The sequence below is a fragment of the Pyrus communis genome, chromosome 15 (genome assembly GCF_041283825.1).
Source record: "Pyrus communis isolate YQ-2024b chromosome 15, ASM4128382v1, whole genome shotgun sequence".
NCBI classification, from domain to species: Eukaryota; Viridiplantae; Streptophyta; class Magnoliopsida; order Rosales; family Rosaceae; genus Pyrus; species Pyrus communis.
The window spans coordinates 28,789,449-28,801,348 of record NC_142579.1 but is presented as its reverse complement, the minus strand read 5'-3'; the positions used below and the strand labels follow the sequence as shown (position 1 = coordinate 28,801,348).

The window sequence follows — 11,900 nt, the reverse complement described above, 5'->3', positions numbered from 1 at the left end:
CCCTCCAAATAAGCCAATATTACACTTAACTAAAACAGATAAGAACCAGCTAATTAGCAATTAAACCACCGCTAATTAGTAATTAAAATCTATAAGAAGGGAAAGTTTAATGAGGTGCATGCATTGAAGACCAGCCAGCAATGAAAACTGAATTGCTTAGCTGTTGCCGCACACAGTAAAACTTTTCTGTGTACAGGAAAAAAAAATAGGGCTTTTAGATCTAGGTCCAAAAACATAGATGGTTTTTTGGAATGAGTCTAATTATCTAATTATATGTTTTTATTTCTTTTACACTCATTTTATATTTTTTTTAAATATTAAAAATCAATTAAAATCTTCTAATATTATGCATTTTTCAACTCCAAAAAATCTAATTAATATCTTACAACAAAAAAAAAACTAATATACTAACATAAATTATCTACAAAACATTGTACCTTAACTCAAGTAATAAATATATAAATATATATTATACTTGTAAGCAAGATATGAAACCTAACTAAAAGGTAGGAAAAAACATAATATACTTATAAGCAAGACACATGAATTTATGACACGTTGATTATAAAAAAGAATTTGTCATATAGATACATAAAAATAAATTAACCTGTGATATAGGTTGATTATAAAAATTAAAAATAAAATCTATAAATGGGGTTTAAAGCAGGAGGAAGAACAAAAAATAACAAAAAAGAAAAAGAAATAATCAAAGAGATAATTAGGAAGAAATTTGATTTTTATAATAAATCTTATCATTTAATAGATAATTATTGATAATTAAATAATTAAATTTAAGGAATTAGACTTATTTTAATAAATTGGATTATTCCTACTATTGGCTAAAAAAATTGGACTTATATCAAGTTTTCTTAAAAAAAAAAGAAAAAAAAAAAAAAAAAAAAAAAACCAGCATGCTAAACATGATTAAGGATAGTGGAAGGAACAAAGTTGGCATATCACTTTCTCAAATATCTAATTTGACCCTCTATTCAATCACTTAATGCCCCTAGATTTATTTCCATTTATTTCACAACCCTAACAGTCAAGAATTTATCGTCTCTATCTTATCAAAGAAAGTTTAGGTTTAAATTTCATGAACGACAGTTGTTAATTACTAAATATATTATAAGGGTGAAAAAGATGTCTGGGTTTAAATTTCATGGACGATATAGTTGTTAATCGACGAAGATAATTACAATGGAGAAGCCAATGGCTATTTGGTCTCCACTTTGTCAGTCTGAGTTTAAATTTCATGAACGACAATCTAATAAGTTAGATGAAACAAGAAAGAAAATGCATTTTTGAAGCAAATTAACATATGAAATATTTACATTGGAATTCTAGAAAAACAAGCTCATGTTCAGTCCTATCAGTTCCCACATCATTAACTTAAAAAACCCATTTTTCATAATCCCAATTAGAGCAAGAAAAACCGACCCAAAAATTTACCCAAATCCCAAATTGTTAATGTATCTTAGTGAAAAAGAGAGTTCCTCTGTTTCACATATTTACCTTTTAATCCTCTGCTTTTTACCATTTTCACCTAGACAGAGAGGGAAAGCAACTTCCCGAACGAACAAGCGGCGGGCTGCGAACCCTTTCGACTTCTCCGAGGGTAGTACTGGAATTTGACCTCAGGGCTCTCGGAGTATCCAACCTCCGCCGGAAAACCCGACCCATGGCGAAGATAGGGTGCTCTGTTTCTTTCTGCGACCGGAACTTTTTGCAGAAATTTATGTGGCGGTTCAGGGCTTCTTCGGTGGAGATGTGCCTATCTGATCGCAGAACTTCGTCTTTCACCGCCTCGACGCAGAGCCCGCAAATCCAACGGCCCTGATAGCGGTCTCGGACTCGGGAGATGTAGGCTGGGGTGCAATCCTCTGTGAACCCGCAGGAGGCGCATTTTACGCACTCGACTTCGATTGGTGGAGGTGCTGGGGATGGTTTGGTTGAGGTTTGGAGCTGGGAGTCTGTCCCGGTTATAGCCATGGAATGTGGTAGAACATTGAACTCTCTCTCCTCTCTCTCTGTTTTATCTCTGTTTTTTTCGGAACAGAGGAAAGAGAGTGAAGAGGTCTATGTTATGTAGATGTGTGTGGAGAGAGAAACTTTCCACCAACGGGAATCTAGTCTGGCAACATTTCCCAGTCAACTATGTATGGACTTATGTTTTAATTATTTTATATATTAATACTTGATTGATATGAAATACTGCTACGTCCACGTTTCCGTTACACAAAAGTTCTTTCTCTCCTCGGTGTGGGTGTCTACGTATTTGTATGCAATTAAATTGTAGCTATACATTAGGGTTTGTGTCATGGATTTTCTTACTATTTGGTCAGGACTTAAAATGGGATTTTCATCATTCTATGACATTAGGTGGACAATGGGTCATGGGAAATTTACGAGACTCATGGCCATAATTTTGGCAACTATCATTTTTTGTTTTGGCCGAAATTTGGTAAATTCCTTGAATATCTCATTATTGAAATTTTATGTCTTTATCTTATGAGAGATTTGGCATGGAAAGGGTGATTTGGCATGTAATATCTCGTTCGGTGGTTAAGATAAGTAGTATGACTGAATTTCGTTATAGAAAAGTGATTAGGGTTGGTTTGGTTGGATAAGAGCTAATCTCATCATAATCTAATCATGTGTATTGTTGTGATTAGGGTTACTTCGAGAAGTGATTAGGGTCTTTGCACTCCCAACCCAGTTCAAATTTGGCAGTTTTTTAGTCAAAATGATCTCTGAAATTGACATAACTCCTCACTTTGGTTCCTAAGATTTAAAATCAATAGAAGTGGTCATGAGATTACCCATCATCAATTATTTTCATCATTCTATTAAAAATATCCGTTAAATTGAAGAAACAACCAAATTAAGGGGAGGGATTGATTTGATAAAAATACCCTCAATTTAACAAATATTTCTCACAGAATAACTAAAATGATTGACGAGGGACAATTAGAGACCAATCGTATCGACTTTAAATCTCAAGAATCAAAATAAGAAGTTCTACCAATCTTAAAACTATTTAGAAAAAATATTTTGTGTAAGCAAAACTTTATCAAACTCAATTTTCCCATCATCTTTGAAAGCCAATTGAGATGGTTAGATAACCGCCATATCATTTTTATTATGAACATGTTGTGGTTGATTTGACGATTTGATATGAACATGACTCGAAAAATAAAGAAAATTTTAACAAAGAGCTTCTAGTACTGTTCATTTTAACGAAAAATCATATTTTTACACTAAAAAGTCAATTATAGTATTATTCACTTTACTCTTTATTTTGTCTTTATTGTTAAAACTCAAAGTTTTCAAACCATTTTTGCTAGTTTTCCTAAAATTAAACCTTATCCCAGGCGAAAGGGAAATAAAAAAGAACAAAAATCTTATCAATCACATTTCATATGTGAGATAGCAAATCCCAGTTCTTCTTCGTCATGAATCCATGATTAAATAAAAAGTAGAAAATCAGAGTTCTATATTCTGAGTTTTAACCATTAAATCTTGTCAGTATATCTTCGACCACAATCTAATAATTAAAAATTCGGGAATATATTGTAAAATCCCGTCTGTTTAACCCTAAAGTCATGTCAAGTTTTTGTGAGAAAAGCAACGAGTGGACTGACTTTGTCTCTGTATAGCATTATCCTGACAAGTGCAGTTTTGTTTCTCATAAAAAATATGAAGTCACACAACATTGTGAATGTTCTCACATTTATCATCGTTATGGCTCTCAATATTCTGGCACTTTGTTGGCATGGTTGCTTGCCTTCTCTCTCCAAATCTACTTCTTCTCCCCAATATCACCAGATTCACTTCACCTCCCTCCACCTTCCCTCCTTCCCAGAAACAACATATTAAAGGTTTCATAATCATTTCGTTTTCATTTTAAGTTCTCAAACACAAAGCTCATGGACCATCTCATAACCATTTTTTTAATTATGGTTAGCAGACAGGTTGTGAGATTTCCGTTTTAAGTACTTTAACTTGAAATTCTGGTGTTTCTTTCTTTCTCATTTTCATTAAGTTTTTGGGTTTGCGTAGAAAGTGATTACAGCTACAAGAGATGGTTGGATCAAAAGGGTTCACACAAAGGGGAGTTGGGAAAACCGGCAGAAGGTGAACAGTGATACAGTTTTTGGAATTGCATTCACAAAAGATGGTGATCTTGTTACACGTGATACTGATCAAGAGGTAAGAGCAGCACATTCTGACCAGAAAATGGAGAAATACTTGTGTAATCAGAGATTTATTTTTATCTCTCTCTCTCTCGATATCACTCATCACTTAACTACTTGCTCAACATACTGAGTCACCTAATGGGCATAGGAGAGCGATGGGGTAAACTCTTTAAAACTTAAACCTCGGATCACGAGTAAGAATGTACATTGTAAAACTGGATTTTGCATTGTTTCCCCTTTTATAAACTGGTACGTGTTTAACTCTCTAACGCCTGTGGTCTGGTTGCTGTAATTTGTGCAGGTTTTGCTGAAGGTTATTGAAAATGGTGTCACAGGTTTCACATCACATGTTAATGGGTCCAAAATAAGGTTAGACTGCTTTCCACTACACAATCTATTACATGTTCTTTTAGGCGAATGTCTTGAAACGACCTACTTTAATGCGTCTCTTTGATCGTTTTTAAACCCAAGAAGAGACCCAATGTTCGATATGTGGAATTTTTCACATGCAAAAAGAGTTGGAATTGTATACATATGAATAAGTAAACAAGAAATAGGGATTTCTTCACTCTATTTTCTCCTTGCAATTTTTTTAGATTTTATGATATTTGAATTGAATAAATAAAATAAAATAAAATAAAACGAGAATGTAAAAATTATTATTTATGAACAAGCGCCTGCAATATTTACCGAGACGAAGATTTACCTGGAGTTAAAAACTAGATGAATAAGTAAGCGGTGGTTCGATACAACTGTGGAAAATGACTGGAGAGAGAGAGAGAGAGCAATGTGTTCACTTGGAAAGAAAACATCCATGTGCAAGCCATGCCAAATACAATTACGATGTGACACCACCAGAACAATACAGATAAGGTCCTCTTGTTACATATTAATTGCAAGGTGGGGCAGTTGCATCGTGACTAAAAGAATGGTTTACATGAAATAAATTTGTTGTCACGTAATATTTTTTATTGAATTAAAATGTGTAAATTTTAATAATAATGATTTATTATTGAATTAAAATGTTGTAATAACGGTTAATTCGTTTCATATAAATTGCTTCTTAAAATAAAACTATTAAGTAAGGAATCTTTTTCATTATATTCGGGACCGATTGCTACATGTTCTACAAACATCATGGTTTGCTGGTTTGTAAGATGAATCCATGACTGTTGCCATCAAAGTCTGGTACCGTTTTACCTTCTGGGGATTTCATTTAGATATTTTCATATCTCTGAATTCTTATTTTTTATTTTTTTATATTTTTTGGGTCTTGTTTCATTAACTCTCTTTCAACTAAAGAGAAATAAAAAAACATGATTCAATAGAGACCATGTTGATGTTGAAGTGATGACTGATGAGTGATGAGCCTCCCAACCCTACAACTATTCTACCTGTATTTCTAATGGAGAAAGGCATGTCGCCTAGGAAACTGGTTCATTTCAAATGATTAGGTATTTGTGATCCTCTTTCTGAGGAAAGGCTTATGATTAGAGGTGTCAAATTAATTTATTAAGTTGTTAATCGGTACTTGTGAAGATATGTTTAATTTGATATTTCTATAATATAAAGATAAGATTGATAGTGGTGATGACGATGTAAGGTAAAATCAAACAGAATTGGTCTTAATGGGTATTCATTAACAATCCAATAAGTGGATTTGTCACATGTGATTGTTGGACTAAGGTTTGTATTGTTGCCTTTTGGAAATAAGACATGTCATTTGAGAAGAGGTGTATCAATGCCTATAAATATACCAACAAGTCACCCACTTCATATTATTCAAATTTTTTTTTCTCATCCATGGGTTATATTGTGATATATTATTGTTCTAAGCATTTCCGCCTGACACCGTTTAGGTCCCGCTTAGGCGTTAGGCAGTTGGTCACCATCTCGATTAATCACTAGGTGTTTGAAAATTAAGAAATGGAGCCTCGACCTCTTTAGGCGTCCACCTAACCTACTTAAGTGCTCGACTTGTCCGCCTAGGTCCTGACTCTCACTTAGACAGAAAATGGTAACTTTCATTTTGCATTTTTTTTTGTTCAATAAATTGTAAGAGACTTGTTGAATACTTGAATGAACATTCATTATCACCATATTTTCAATATGTTTTAGTACTTTAGTCTAATGTCATTTTATTTTGTAATTTATATATTCCAGTATAAGCACGTATTTTTTAAGCATAAATAGACACTTAGTTATACGATATATATAGATTTACTTAAGGACATAGTATCAAATACTAAACTTGGTTTCAAGTTTCAGATTTTTCTAACACATATTCATATGCATTTAGTAATGTTTTTATTTAAGAATTTGCAACTGATTTGGTATTTAATTGCATGATTTATTTCTTGCATTTTGTAAGTGATACATATTGCAATTTAACCTTAATTTTTTCAACAAATTGTCCCACAACGAAATTTAGTACATAACATTTTTAACCATGTTGCCACTTAGTACTACGGTCTAGTGGTATTCCTCTTCACTTGTCAGTGATAGATCTTATGTTCGATTCTCGCCAAACACAAATTTGAACCATATTATTGCTAACTCATTGTGAGACTAAGCCCACCTCCCCCCCCTTAGTGTAGATAATATTATTTGTTAAAAAAAACATATTAAACTATGTTGAGTACTAAAAGCATTCATTCTGTCACTTATTACTATAGTCTAGTAATATTCCTCTATATTTTTAAGTGAAATGTCTTAGGTTCAATTCTTACCAAAAACGAATTTGAACCACATTATGCTAGCCTATTGTGAGGCTTAGCCCACCCCCTGCCTTTAGTGTAGATAATATCGTTTGTTAAAAAAAAAAGCATTCATTATGTCACTTATTACTATGGTCTAGTGGTATTCCTCTACACTTTTAAGTGAAATGTCTTAAGTTCGATTCTTGCCAAAGATGAATTTTGAACCACATTATGCTAGCCTATTGTGAGGCTTAACCCACCCTCTCCCCTTAGTGTAGATAATATCGTTTATTAAATAAATAAATAAAAAGGCGTATTGATTATAGGGAACTTTAATGAAAAACCATATTTTTATACTAAAAATCAATCATGTTACTATTCATTTTACCTTTTATTTTGTCCTTATCATTAAAACTCAAAGTTTTCAAACTATTTTCATTAGTTTTCCTTTGATTCTATTGGGTCTTGTCCGTGGCTTTAGGGCATGTCTCTAGCAATATATCTATTTATCCTAGCATTTCTCAAAACTAAAAACATAGGCCCAGTAAATGAACATATGTTGACGTTAAACTTCATAAGAGGGACAGATCCTTACTTTTCTAAAGGATTAATTACAGTCAGATTGCAGATGATGTAACTGAGGGACCAGATGGGAGTCTATATTTTAGTGTTGCAAGCACCAAATTTGGACTCCATGATTGGTATCTGGACGTGCTAGAGGCAAAGGCCCATGGGCAACTGCTCGAGTATGATCCCTCATCTGGTGAGAATTCAATTCTACTTGATCATTTGGGTTTTGCTAATGGAGTTGCAGTGTCAAAAGACCAGATTATCTGCTGGACTTTGAAACATGGAAGTAAGCTTGATGCAGCACTTCTTTCTCACCCTATACGCCCGTTTGGTGGGCTAGGTGGTATTGAGTTTAGGGGAATTGAATTGGTGAGACTTGTAAGTTGTAACCCTAAGTATAATGATATGTTAGATAACCAACGGACGATTAATAACCAATTCCATGCAACCAATTCGGCCATGTTGATAATATTGAGTTTCATGCTTAGATTTAGGTGCTTGAGGTGCTGGTGGGAGATAACAAGGGGAAGACAGAGATCTTTGTTGAGAATCTTGCTGGTGGACCTGACAACATTAATCTTGCTCCAGATGGGTTCTTCGGGATTGCTCTACTTCAGGTAATACAACCTAATTGTATGCAAAATTAGTGAATAAAAGGGCTTCCAAGATTGGGCTCGGGATTCACCACACTTCGCAGAAGCTCGCACAGGTTATGTCAAAATTTCTTCTCTTTCCCAAATCAATGTTTTTTTTTTTTTTTTTTGTGTGTGTGTAAAATCTCAATTACATATGATTGATTAGTGTGTTAATTATGCTAATATAATTGGGATTAATATGCTTAATTAGTGTGTTAATTATGCTAATATAATTGGGATTAATATGCTTAATTAGTTTGTTAATTATGCTTACAGAGAATCAGGATGCTAAGCAAAAGTTCGTGTTGGAATTAGAATATTAATAAACTGGTAATTCATGGCTATACTTGTATATACAATATGAACAAATAAAATCATTACAAATTTTTAATGAAAAATAAAATTTGAAGATACTAAATAAATAAACCACGATTTGGTGCACTTTATGTTTGTCTAGCGTCCCTCTCTCAATAGGACTTGCTGACATTTGGAGCGATCCCTGCTGACATATTTGCTTTGGTATTCGCCAGTGGCGAAAAGGACATGGGTGTTTGATGATCGGACAAGAATTGACTGTCCTTCTACTTTCGGTGTCTTTCTGTGTTCTTCTGTTTTGTGTAATCATAGTTAAATCACGTCAATATTTTATATTATTTTTTTATAAAAATAATAAGATAAAAATAAATAGTAATATAAAATATTAACGTGTTTTAATCGTGATCACACAAACAGAAAAACATGAAAGCACCGAAAGTTGATGAACAGACAATCGTTATCCTTGATGATCCGGCTCTGGAGATCCAAGAGCTGAAAAGTGAGTAAAAGAAGTTAAAGTTGCAATGATCAACTTGTATATCTCTGAAAAGTGAGTAGAGGACTCCAACGTCAAATCGGATTTTGTTTGGATTTAAAATATACAAGGACCAAGCTCTCCCTCTCTCACGTTGTTAGTCCTCTTTCTGGAATCGGGATCATCTTTGAATCCTAAAAAATTGAGCTTCAGGATCAAATGATCCAGATCGTTGAAATTTGATCAAACGATTACAATTATTATAACTTTTAAAAAGACAAATTAAATTTCTACGGTTTAAATCATTTGATCCTTATGCTCTGTTTTTTTTGTAGATCCGAAGAAGATTCAGGTTAAAACATGCTCTTTATGGTTAAAACAATTGTCAAGATCTGCTCACCAATAGACCACATGCTCTTTATGATTAAAACAATCAGACAATATATATACCGGTGAAATTTCAGGACGGGCCTAGCCCTATCCTAACCTTCATGTGGCTCCGTCACTGTCAAGTAGTACTGCACATGTGTGGTACAGGAATTCCCTATAGATGTGGTAAATTACACTTTACATCTTTAATATTAAACAGTAACTTAATTACAAATGTGACAAATTAATAGAGATCAATTATAAATTCAAATCCATTATGACATAGCTACATTAGTTTGCAGAGTCCGTTATTGAAGATAAGAGCACCTCGGTTGAAGTAGGGAACCCAGGTGCCAACAAGGCACGCACTTTTATAACGTGGCAGCAGGCCACAGAGAACCATCAACTCCGTGAAGACCCAAACGCGGCAGCTCTTGTCTTCTTGGAAAAGAATATATGTCTTGGCACAACAATGAACTGGCCCTTCGCTAGAAATACAAACACAGCCACTTTCCTGACGCGCAGAACTGCCGAATCGATCCCCTTCTCATATACCAAACTCCCAGAAATCCTTAAGCACTTCTCACTGGAACCATCATCTGTGGAAGCTAACATGATCAAGGAAACAATCCAAGACCGTGAAGCGCCAGGCTTTAAGGGAAAGGAAAAATATTGCGCAATGTCTTTAGAATCAATGATTGATTTCACCACTTCCAAGCTTGGAACAAGTGTTGAAGCCTTGAAGAAGCCACCATGTTTATGCACAAGTACACAATAATGCCTGGAGTGAAGAAGTTGGAAGGTGAAAAAGCCGTCTTGTGTCACAAGCAGAACTATACTTATGCTGTGTTTTACTGTCATGCAATAAAACAAACAAGAGCTTATATAGTGCCCCTTGTTGGTGCCGATGGGGTGAAAACTAAAGCAGTAGCAGTCTGCCATATCGATACATCTGAATGGAACCCTAAGAATTTGGATATCAAGCCTTACAAGCTATACACACACACACACACACACACACACACACACTTGCACCTATGTATATATACACGTTGTATTTGATCCTTACATTATCTGTTTATATAAACCTTGTCTTCTCGATCATCACCATGTATAGTGGTCATGCATGTATATATGTATGGTATCTATTTTCAATAATGGATAGTATGCTTTTGATATTTTGTGTTTCTTTCTAATGGTTGAGTGGTTAATCTATTGTTAATATAGAGAATCCTTTGCGATAATAATATATACACGTAAGTTTCATTGAAGTTACTTCCAAAACAAAATTTTATTTGGCAATTACATTTTGCACCACTGTTGTCTAAGGCAGTTAAAAGTTTGTTGTCAGCTGTACTAAAAAAAAAACAAAAAGAAAAGAGTTCGTTGTCGTCTTTTGATATTGTACTAAAGTAATTTCACATAAACAAATTTTTGTTTTTTTTTTTTTTAATTTTAAAAGCCTCACAGCCAGGTAACGTTAACAATTTTCTTCTACCACGTTTTCCTCGAATTTAACCGATTTTTAATTTAAATCGCCAAATTGCAAAACAAACAAAGCAAGAATCAATCTGTAAGTTTAAGTAAACTTTTCCTATTGATTTTGGTCACTCCGCAAATTATTCCTTTTGATTTTCAAGCTGCAATTTGAGTGTTTTGGAAATTTATTTGCATTTTATTCTTTAAACAACTTCACCAGAGCTCCTCTCCCAAACTCTGATTCTTGCTGCTGCCGCTTGCATTCTACAACGGCAATGGCGATTTCTTCATATTTTTTCTTTCACTTGCTCGGTTATTCGCGTATCCAAACACCACCTAATTGAAAGCCGAGGAACTGCTAGCCGTTAACCTTTGGAAAAGCCAATTGCTTGGATACTTGTATCAGATGAAGAATCTTTCTCTGTAATTCACAGATTACAAAAGAAGCTGGTCATGACTCGTGAAGCGAAATTTTAGTGCGAGGAAAGAGACAAGGAGGTCGATAGTATGGGCCTGATTGTTGGGCCAAACAGGAGTTCGGGGCCACACCCTATTAACAGTTTCAATATGACCCAAAATTAGTCATTTACACTCATGTCACGTTAATTACTGAATGACGTGAATCTTAACCTAGTTTCACCTTAGATTTACATGGGATTTTTATTCAAGGCGGAATCAAAAAGTTTCAAACCGACGAGCTATAATGTTCTTTTCTTCTAGTCATTATGTGTGGGCAACTGACTAAATTTGTTTGTTTAAGTACTTGGACTGGGTGGGTGGTTCCGCCCGTACTTGTACCTTAAGTAGCTAAGTGCATCTCCTCTTGGATTATCTCCAATGGACATGTCAAATAGTTATTCTCAAAATTTTATATGATGGATGATGTGACCAATTAATATAGATGAAAATTTTTCTTTCATCTAATGGATGTGTCGAATATTTATTTTAATAATATATTAGGCCTCATGACTAAAATAACTACTAAATAATAATTAAAAATGATTTTAATTTTCATCTCATTGCTTGGTAGTGGAACCCATGCATTAAAAAAAAAAAGTAGTAGTATTTGGCTGTTCCAGGCCTTGTGCTGCCAAAAAAGACACTTGAAGGCAATGCAGTCAATCCAGCCAGCTTAGAGCATTTGGCTGTTCTGGGCCTTGTG

The 11,900-nt window shown here is 34.2% G+C and overlaps 1 protein-coding gene, 1 long non-coding RNA gene and 1 pseudogene across 2 annotated transcripts; 2 read left to right on the top strand and 1 right to left on the bottom strand.

Moving 5' to 3' along the window:
- Positions 1-1,539: 1,539 nt before the first annotated feature.
- Positions 1,540-1,989, bottom strand: LOC137708194 (uncharacterized). The gene has a single exon (XM_068447252.2). The coding sequence runs from the start codon at positions 1,987-1,989 to the stop codon at positions 1,540-1,542; it is 450 nt and encodes a 149-aa protein (XP_068303353.2).
- Positions 1,990-3,601: 1,612 nt separating this feature from the next.
- Positions 3,602-6,287, top strand: LOC137708283 (uncharacterized). The gene is made up of 3 exons (XR_015956385.1): positions 3,602-3,878; positions 4,060-4,209; positions 4,498-6,287. It is a non-coding gene; the product is annotated as an uncharacterized LOC137708283 (long non-coding RNA).
- A 757-nt stretch (positions 6,288-7,044) lies between these two features.
- Positions 7,045-10,321, top strand: LOC137708376 (BURP domain protein RD22-like; annotated as a pseudogene).
- The last annotated feature ends 1,579 nt before the right edge of the window (positions 10,322-11,900 follow it).

Excerpts from the sequence above, each read along its gene's own strand:
- LOC137708194 (XM_068447252.2), bottom strand. The coding sequence starts at position 1,989 with ATGGCTATAACCGGGACAGACTCCCAGCTCCAAACCTCAACCAAACCA.